At 28.6% G+C, this 10,625-nt stretch overlaps 1 protein-coding gene across 1 annotated transcript; it reads right to left on the bottom strand.

Annotated features, from left to right (window-relative positions):
• Positions 1-5,872: 5,872 nt before the first annotated feature.
• LOC111282246 (transcription factor MYB41-like) lies at positions 5,873-7,736 on the bottom strand. The gene is made up of 3 exons (XM_022870254.2): positions 7,378-7,736; positions 7,130-7,259; positions 5,873-6,962 (listed from the first exon to the last, which is right to left on the bottom strand). The coding sequence occupies exons 1-3, from the start codon at positions 7,508-7,510 to the stop codon at positions 6,161-6,163; spliced, it is 1,065 nt and encodes a 354-aa protein (XP_022725989.2). The 5' UTR covers positions 7,511-7,736; the 3' UTR covers positions 5,873-6,160.
• Between the last annotated feature and the right edge of the window lie 2,889 nt (positions 7,737-10,625).

The raw sequence follows: 10,625 nt of genomic DNA, 5'->3' as shown, positions 1-10,625 counted from the left end.
TGATTACTTTTTTATTTATAAAATATCATCAATAAAAAACATATTGGAGATTATTTAAAACATTTTTGATTGAAAAATACCTTAAATAATCTCTTTTATTTTTTTAAAAAAATGATTATTTAAAGCGTTTTAGGTTCAAAAGCACATTTAAGTAAATGCCATTTAAAAAATGAGAGAATTATTTAAGGTATTTTTTATCCAAAAACTACCTTAAATAATTCTTTTATATTTTTTAAATGATATTTTTATTTGAGGTGTTTTTTGTCAAAAAAAACCTTAAATAATATCTTTCAAAAATTGAAAGATATTATTTAAGATCTTTTTGACCAAAAACGCTTTAAATAATATTTATTATTTTTTAAAGGAGATTATTTAAAGCGTTTTTAATAAAAAAACCTTAAATAATACCCTTCAATTTTTTTAAGGATATTATTTAAGGTATTTTTTACCACAAATACTTTAAATAATCTCTAATATTTTTTTTAAATGGATTATTTAAAAAATACCTTAAATAATATTATTCACTTTTTTAGATTGTATTATTTAAGGCATTTTTTATACTAAAAATGTCTTAAATAATTCATTTCATTACTTATAAGATTTAATAGATAAAATACAAAAAAAATAAAATAGAGTAGTTTAGTTGGTTAAAGTATATAGTTATTAATCATAAGGTTGTAGGTTCAATCTTTTCTTCTAACCTTTTAATATTTTTTTAAGAGAATTATTTAAAATATTTTTGACTAAAAATGCCTTAAATAATACTTTTTAATTTTTTAGACTGTATTATTTAAGATATTTTTAACTAAAAATGTCTTAAATAATCATTTCATTATTTATAAAATTTAAATAAAATATAAAAAAATTGAAGTAGCTTAGTTGGTTATATCATATAACTATTAATCATAAAAACATAAATTTGACCTTTCCTTTTAGCATTTATTTTTTGAGATTATTTATTTTTTAAAATTATTTAAGATGTTTTTTTGTTATAAATGTTTTAAATAATACTAATCAAATTTTTTAAGAGATTATTTAAAACGTTTTTGTTTTAAAAAATCATTAAATAATTTTATTCAATTTTTTTATAAAAAATTATTTAAGACATTTTTTTACAAAAATACCTTAAATAATTTTTAAACAATTGAATAATATTATTTATAACTTTTTTTTTATCAAGAAATACTTTAAACAATCTTTAAAAAATGGTAACAACTATTTTATAAATTTTAATTCAAGTTTTTTTTTTTTTTCGAAATATTAAAATACCATAAAAAAATAAACTTTTAATTTCAAAACTTTAAATATTATTAAAAATTTATCACTTATTATCAAAATCAGATCATATTGAATCAAATATTAAAATAAAATGATCAATAATAAAATTAAAAAATATACATGAATTTTTCCAAACTAATCGCACTCTGAGTATCTATTTTATGTCACTTCAAACTCTTCTTCTAAAAGAACTTATAACACTCTCTCGTAGCCAAGAACACAACAATCACCTCTGTTTCCAGAATCGAGCCGTCGATCGTCGGTGCCGAATCCACACCAAAATTTCTAGAAATGCCCTTCTCACCTAGTTGTCACTGTTCTGACCTCCGTTTAGCCTAAAATAATGTTGAACGGCCTAAATCCAGCCTTGAAAATTCAGGCGAAACCCACTTATTTCTCTCTTTTATTTTTTTACAATTTTTTTGTGTGTTTGCTTGCTATTGCTTCCTATTAGAGGAATGTGGCTTTTTTTTTGTTTTTTTATTGGGGTTTTCTTGGTTGTCTGGCAGATTTCAATAGATGGGTGTTTGGGTTGTATAATGAATTTGTTGGTTGGTGGTGGTCACGGTGCGGGTGGGCTTTCGGTCAAGGTGACGGTGGTTACTAGTCGAGGTGTGGGACAAGGGAATTTTTGGCTGGGCTATTGAGGCTCGCGGTGGTGGGTTCTGGAAATGCTGGCCGAATGGTGGTGGAAATAGATTCTCCAGCAAAGTCCGTTCCCTTTTTTTTTTTATTAGCCTCCCCTTTTAGTGTTTGAAGGTCCCATTTATTAAGCAAATTAGAAATTCAAATCCTCCATTTCTTGGGATTGCGGCAGCTTACTTGAAGGCACAGTCTTTCCATTTTAGTTTTGCTTAGATTTCTTGTGAAAAGGGGTTAGCTGCCATAGCCGAAAGAGGTAGAGACTGAGGCATAGGGGAGATGGGTTTTTGCGAGCGGAGTTTGGGCAACCTGTGTTTTTTTTTTTTTATATAAAAATGTTTTAAAATAATTACAATTTAACAAATTTGAGTTTAAAAATCTTTGAGCCTTACAAATAGATTTCAGGCCTAAATATTGGGCTTTTAAAAAAATGGTAGCAATTAAACTAAGCCTGTGAGATCCCATCAAAATGATCCAATCAAAATGATTAAATAGAGCTTAATTGTATAAATCAAAATACCAAACAAAACTTGAGATATACAGAACAAAAATTGATGTTTACAAATTAATAAGCTGAAAATTTGTCATTTTCACATTCAAACCTAACTAGATTTTATTCCCAACTAACATTTACTGAATTTGAATGAAGAGTTGTAAATGTAATTCTTCAACCCTTAATCCTCTTAATGTAGTTCTGCTACCGACATTTTCGTTTTTTTTAAAAAATAAATTAAAGAAATTGTAATTTGAAATTAAAAAAATTATAAATGATGGCATAAATTAACTTCTCTTCTCTTCTCATGTTAAAGAAAAAAAAAGAAAGTGATTTATAAAAAAAAATAGAGTATATTATTTATAATTATTATATAATAATTAATTATAATTTAAAATTGTATAAAATTCATTAAAATTTTATATAAAATTAATATTTATAAGTGATAAAATTTTTTATAATTTTTATAATAATTAAATAATTATAAAAATATAATAAAAATATAAGAAAAATGCTCCGCAAGAGTATCGACAACTTCGAAAACTTACTTCCCTATGGCCCTTGATATTATCGTCCTGTTAGACGACCCAGCAAGCATAGGCCCAGCTAGTATGCTATTATAGCTAGCTAGCTATAAAATCACATAGTGACGTGTGGATTAATAGGGTGAAATGTCCAAATCTTACATGAATACCTTTTGGAGAAATTAATTTCAACTCAACATATGAAGAACACCTTTATGAAATTATTGTATTAAAGTTTATTATTAGTGATTAATTAAGGTTAAAAATGATAAGTATTTAATCATAAGAAAGAAAAAATGTCAAAAATAAAAAGAGGGTGAAACCTAAAAATCTTGCCGACTGATGGAGAGGATGATAATAATTTCCTTCCCCTTTACAATTCAAACTATGGTGAGGAATCCTTTCTGTCTGTAATTCTTATTGACTGTCTAAACAGATAAGGAAATCAAAGAATTATAGAAAGAGATGGTTGGCAGGCATGAGCATGATGGAGTAGAACAAAAACAGCCCAACCCAAGCGCCAAAGTCAATTTTTACTCGATGCGTGATTTAGCGCCACTTTGCTATTATCATTTTTGGGGTAAACTCAAATTTCCACAATACCCTTTTTCTCCATCTATCTCTATTTTCAATCCCTCAATTGTTCACCGTAGGTAATAGACATGCGTCAGCTGTCACCAAATGGCGGTGTACTCGTACATCACTAATCGTAATTTCCTTTCACGTCCAGGTGCAGCTTATCTGTCTACGTCTGCTCTACCACTACCAGATAAACAACATGACGAAATTGTTACTAAATAAATTATTCAATCCAGAGTACTGTTCAATTTAATTTTTATTTTTATTTTTTAAAAGTAACATTCGTCAATTTTGAAGTTAAAATCTCATGCAAGTTTTTTTTCTTTATTTTATCTTAAATTACGATTTTATTTATACTAAAAATAAATTATCCTAATAGAGAAATTTTATCATCCACGTACAATCTCTAATATCTCTCTCTTGGAACACTATATATTAAATTGAATGAAATTATTTATTGAAGCGATTTTTTCGATTAAAATCTTTTAATATTTGCGGAATTTTTTTATAAAAGAAATTATAGATTGAAAATAAAAGAGGTAGTATAAATATTGAGATCAAATTTTAAATTTATTAAATATTATTTTTTAAAATAATTATATGAATTAATTAAATTAAAATTTTTATTCAAAATTTAAATAATATTAATTAAAATTTTATTTTTAAATATATATAATATTAATTAAATAAGTTAGTTTATTTTTTATTTACCTATATATTATAGATCAGAATATAGGATAATTATTAAGTCAAATTGCGATCGAGAGCTTAAGGCTAAGTTTTCAGGATGAGTTAGATCTTGAGTATGAGTGTTTTTTTTTTTTTTTTTAATTTTGTCGAATTAATTTTTTGAAATTATAACAGTAATGACTAATGAGAGCAATTAGCGGAAGAGTTTTGTATTATTGGGACAGACAGCAATGCACTTTTATCTCTAAAACACGAAAGCTTTGAGAGAATATAGAAGAATATTTCGCAGGAAAATGTAAAAATAAGAGGACGGAAGGCAAAGCGGAATTCAAAAACCAAGCAAGCAGAAAAGACTGAGGTGCATGCAGTCAACAAAGTCGACTACCTCTTCAAAAACAAAAACCAAAATAAACAGCAACCCAGACAAAGGTTCTTTCCCATTTCTCTTGCAGTACTGTTTATTAATGTCTCTGGTAGCTGGAGAAAAAAAAAAAAAAAAAAGAGGCATGTGAAGACATGATCGCGCTTTTTATATCTAGTTCTGAAATCAAAGCTATAGAAGTTTGAGTGAGAGAGAAGGCGTCGTGCTTTGTCTTTGCTTTAAGATGAAAAGAGGAAAAAGAAAATAATGATGATGATAGTAACGCTTGAGGAGAAGGGAAATTCAAAAAAGTTAGTTATCATATACACTTCTAGAATGTGTTTGCGTTCGCATACTCATTTTTTTCTAGCACTAAATTTTCACATATTTATCTATTTATTTTAAAGAGTAATTCAGCTATAATCCAGTATTATAAGTGAAAGTTGAATTTTGTCAGTATATTTTCTCGACATTAGCAATAAAAATGCACCCCCAAAAAAATAGCAGTAAAAAGTAGGGTAAATATTTAGGCCTTTTTCCCTGACTGTGTTGACACATATGGTCGTATAGGGATTTCAGTACTTTTCAATTTACATTTTCTCTGGACTCTCTTCTTGTATTAAATCCTTTTTCTCAGGCTTGCTGGTTGTTTAGAAGAAAATAAGTGCCATCATTTTCGTTGATTTTTTTTGTTACACCTAATCAAACCATGCATTATTCGGTACTATCTTATTTTCATGAGCAGGTATAGCCTTTAATTTTTATGGCATGGCAAATGCATCCATTTGCACTTGATGACGGTGATGAACCAATAATTAATGATAACAAATGAAATATATAGTAATTTATTTTTATTTTCCTTTCATCTAATTTTTCTCTCTCTCTTTTTCAGGAAGATTAGCACCAATATTCAGAAAAAAGATATAATAAATATATGGTACTTTTGTATTAATTATTTCTTCTTTCAGTAGATTTCACATTTTATTTTTTTTAAAAAAAAATAAGACGGAGGTTTTTAACTAAAATTCATGAAATTTCATATTAAAAATTATTAAATAAAAAATCAAAATATAAAACGATAAATTAAAATATTTTAAGTGTGTAAAATTTAAACAATTTTTTTATATATTTTTAAATAAATATTTTTATGATTACATGTGTAAAATTTAAACAAAATTTAATTTATTTTTAAATAAATATTTTTATTAAAAATTTTGATAAAAACTTTTACCATTCAATAAAAACTTATTCAATTTAATAATTTATTTTATATATTATTGATTTTTTTCTTTAAACTCTATGAATGTAACTACTTGAATTTTTTTATTAAAACTTTCAGTAAATAATTTTTAAAAAAATTATACAAATTTTATCTAAAAAACTTAGTTTAAGTCTCGTTCACAACAAAAAAAAAATAGCAAAGAAAATTACATTAATATTGTTGTAAAAAAACACTGCAAAGTACAATCCCAAAACCAAAAGCCACTAAAAAAACAAAAAAAAAGGCCTAAAACCAAAGCCACAAATAATGATGGTGCAATCAGTTTTACAAGTCCAAACTCTGAGGCTCTAAGCTATAAATAATGTATATATTTACAAAAAATCATTGATATCCAAACTCTCTGGAATTTCAAACTTAAGCAAGCTGCTGAAGCTCTCTCTCTCGTCATCGGTACTGCTGCTGTTGATGAATGTAGATGATGAATTCAAAGGGGTTGGACTTGATATCGGCGTTGATCTCACAGAATCAAAGCTAAAATTGTGGCTGCCACCCAGTGATTGGAAGTTCGAATTTTCAGATACAAGCGGAACAGTGGGATTTGGGCTACAGTGCACATAATTGGGTTGGGAAACAAATGCATTAATTAAAGTAGAAGCTGTCAAATTTTCTTGAAAATTTGGGTAGCCGAAGTTTGTCATATTGGAAGAAAACCCTTCTCCAGCGGCTGGCATGAGTTCTATTTGGCTTAGCACCGAAGTGCAAGGAATAGTAGATGTGGTGCAAGTTGAAGCACTTTGAATGGGATCTTGAAGCTGGCTTGGTTGTAACTGGCTGGGAACTAGATTTTGTTGAGAATCGCAAAGCTGGCTTTGCTGGAGATATTGTAGCAGTATTTCAGGGTTTTCTTGTTTCAAGGATAATAGGGTGTGAGCTAGCCTTAGCAGCTCAGGATTTAGGAGAGCTTGTGTACCTAACAAGTTTGACACATTGAGAAGAGATTGGTTGCACAAGGTTGAGCTGAGAATGGAGGAAAGATCTAGAAAATCAAGGCGTGGAGCATGTGTCACAGGATCAATTCCATTTTTCAGAAGCCTTTTCCTGATATGAGTGTTCCAGTAATTCTTGATTTCATTGTCGGTCCTGCCTGGCAAGCGAGCGGCAATAGCCGACCATCTGATATTGAGAAGAGAAAGGAAAATGTTTAAGGTCCAAGGTCATTGATAGATATGAAATTAAATGATTACCGAACAATATGATATATATTGACCAAAATTATAACACATATACTCTAGGTTTTAACGAAAAATTGAAATTCAATAGCAGAAAAACTTTAACCATACTTGTTTCCCAAAATACTATGCAGTTGAATTATAGTCTCTTCTTCTTCAAATGAAAACCTTCCTCTCTTGATATCAGGTCTAAGGTAGTTTGTCCATCTGAGACGGCAACTCTTTCCACATCTTTGGAGCCCTAAACAGTTCAAATAAAAGCAATAAAGCATCATCGTCAGAGCCTTATGAAAGAGAATTAAAAATATTCAAGTTATAATAATTAGTACTGCGCAGATGAGAGAGAAATGATTTTATACCAGCATTCTTAGGGAGGGTATGCCAGTTTGCTGGGCCATGACTCTGAATATAATTAGTAAGCTTAAGATCTTCCTCGGGTGTCCAGGGACCTTTCTTGAGGCCATTTTTGTCACAGCAAGGTGTTCTCCCCATTGATTTTCCTTGTAGAAAAAAAAATGAAAACGAAGATGCAACAGATGGTGAAGTTGACGTGAAGGAGAAAAGTGTAAGTGGTGGATCCCAAAGTAACGATGACCTCCATATATATAGTTCGGAAACAGGAAGGGTTACCAAGTTTTTTTTTTTTTTTTTTGGCCATGAAAGGGTTACCAAGATCAAGATTGAAGTCAAAGGAGTTTGGTGCCGGCCTTCTGATAGGTGCCTTTTTCTTCTTGTATTACATGTATGCGTGCATACCAATATTTATGTTGGTACATAAATTAATGGATGCATACATCCATTAATTTATGTTGTATAAATGCACATGAAATTAAGTATAAATTAAATATACCATGATAGTAGGTCCATAAATAAACTAGTATATGAAAATAATTATTTAGGAAAATGGTAAATATTGTATATACATAGCTCTATTCGCCATGAGTATCTTACTTGCATTCACTAAATATGGTCTAGTTCTTTTGTAAGTGTAATATACTAAAAACTGTATTATTACATTTGAAGCCAAATAAAATGCATCAATCATATCGATGATTTTTTATAATATATTTTAATTTTAATTATGATTTTCAAAGTTCAATTTTGGATTTATGATCTCTCAAAAATGTTTCAAGTCCATAAATTCAATTATTGATCAAATTTAATAGAATATACTATGTTAGCATCACATAGATATCTACATAGGATAAAATTTCAACTCAGCAGTTTAGGTGATTTATTTTTTTTATTTTTTGCCTCGACATTCACATGGATGTTCGCGAGGTGCTCAAATAGCAAATTTTGTCATATTTTAATGACAGTTCAGGAAAATTGATGAATTTAAAATATTTTCGAATAGACTCAAAGTTTGAGATTTAAAGAGATCACAAATGAAAATGAAAAATTGCAACAAAATCATATATGTGTAACGTAATTTATTCATTTGAAGTTTGTTAAACTAATGAAGCACTTAATCCAAATAAATAAAATTTCAATTTTGACTCACAAAGGGTTAACTCAGTCAGTAAAGAGATGAGCTCTCTTTATTTCTTATTAACCAAGATTTATCTAAAAAAATAAAATTCTAAATAAATCAAGTTGATATGAGGAAGTACTCTCTTAAAATAATTTAAAAAGAAGATTAAGACCAAACAAAACCTAATGATATCCCTGACTGAGTTATTAAAAATTTTAATTCTAAACTAGTTGAGAGCAATTATACTAGAATATTTTTATTTTTTTTTAAGTAATTAGCAAGAATTTTTTAAATGTAGATGGTGTATTGTTTGAGATGGAAATAGATGACCAGGGTGTGATATAAAAGCTATTATTTATTTGATCATAATTGCCAATGTGAGTACTAAAAGACAAAGCAAGTATGATTGATGCTAAAATGTTGATCCCCATTGAAACTTTAACTTCAATCAATGCATAGATCATTTCTTGAGATCGTTTTTCTTATGATGATTTGTTTTAAGTTGATTGGTTGAATTATGAACCGAGTAATTGCATTGAGTGTAGAGAAATCTTTCTAACTAATTTACCATTGAATCTAAATTGGATAATAGTGATGAGTGACCACTACGATCTTAGTTTGACCGTATTTGTGTATCTCAAAGTGGATGACGATTGGACGGTAATGTAGTTACGTATGCTATCCACAATAGAAGAAATTTTGACACTGTTTCATTGTCCATTTTCCCCCAAATTTGAATTAGTTCCACATAAAAGTGCTCATCTACGTTAGCTTTCATCAGCAATTTGGTCTTATCACTACCCAAAACTTTCCATATTACCATAAGTAAAATCACATTAATATTCTTGACGTTTCCAATTGATTAATAAAGACAATAAAGTTCCACAATCAATTATATATATCTATTTTTCCATTAAAATGACATAACTAAATCAAATTTTATCTTAAAATGGGATTTAATCCCCACTCCCACATTTATATACATTAATGCCATTCACCGAATTTTATATTTTATATTAAATTTGAAGATTAATTTAATTGAATTATATAATCGGATGTCATCGAACAAATTTAATGTTCAATTTTTAATATTTGTATTTTTTTTTTCATTTTCAAGTTCATTTTTTAAAATATTCAAATGAAATTTCTTTTTTTTTTTTCACTTTCAACAACGAGAACCTATTTTTGGAAGCGTCAAGCCTATTTGAATTTCAGTAAACACAAGCTTATGATGGCGTGTCAGCGCCCAAATCTAACATGCGCTTTTCTTGAACGCAGGTGCCAACTTTCCAAACTGGACCCTCTTTGGAACAAAGCACTATATTTTGAGCACGTAGCAGGCGAAGCCAGGTGTTCTCTCTAATTCCAACTATAAAGTCAACTCTCCCCTTCCAATTTTTTTTTTTTTGGTTTGTTCGCAACCTTTATTTCCTCTCAAAATTCGTGGTCTTGCTTAATTTTGACAACTGTTACTCTAAAAAGGGTGAAAGGCAAATAAGCTGGTTTTTGTTCAGAAGCTTGCTTTAAGGCAAGCATTGCAACTAGGAATTAAACAATTCAAAGACATTGACAATAAGGTGCATAATTTCATCCACCTCTATCTAACACGACAGGAATTGGTCAAATGCTTTTATATTTTCTGCATTGTGCTAAGGTCAAAACCCTGTTGTTTGCTTCTTTGCCTTTGCATCTATATCTTTCTTTTATTATCCCTCCAAGTGGTTCTTGGGGTACATGAACATATAATTTACGTTTCTTCCATTCTAATCAACTTGAAATAGGAGTGACGATTGTTAATGAAGAGTAAATAACATGACCACAGTTTTACAAATGTTACCCAAGAATTTTTCGAAAGTTGTTTGTTACTACAACACAATTGTGTGACCTATTTAGACTTTTAATTTTATTGATTAAGATTCAAACACTGACAGGTTCAGCTATAAAAAAAATTTAAATTTTAATAAAATTTGTAAAACAAAATCTTAAATCTTGATTAATCTGTTGTCCCCCTGTTGCTCCTGTAGAAACATCCCATTTTCCATGTAAATAAAGACTAGAGATAAGCTTAAGAAACGTGTACTATGATGACACATGCATGTTTGGATATATGATTTTAAACCCACCAAAAACAAA

The sequence above is a fragment of the Durio zibethinus genome, chromosome 5 (assembly GCF_047325235.1).
Source record: "Durio zibethinus cultivar Kanyao isolate XHJ-2024 chromosome 5, ASM4732523v1, whole genome shotgun sequence".
Classification (NCBI taxonomy): domain Eukaryota; kingdom Viridiplantae; phylum Streptophyta; class Magnoliopsida; order Malvales; family Malvaceae; genus Durio; species Durio zibethinus.
Note: the sequence above shows the minus strand (reverse complement) of the source record. Positions and strands in the feature narration are given on the sequence as shown.

Excerpts from the sequence above, each read along its gene's own strand:
- LOC111282246 (XM_022870254.2), bottom strand. The coding sequence starts at position 7,510 with ATGGGGAGAACACCTTGCTGTGACAAAAATGGCCTCAAGAAAGGTCCC. Across the intron at positions 7,260-7,377 it reads TACCCTCCCTAAGAATGCTG|GGCTCCAAAGATGTGGAAAG; the intron begins GTATAAAATCAT and ends TGAACTGTTTAG. Across the intron at positions 6,963-7,129 it reads CATAGTATTTTGGGAAACAA|ATGGTCGGCTATTGCCGCTC; the intron begins GTATGGTTAAAG and ends TCTCAATATCAG.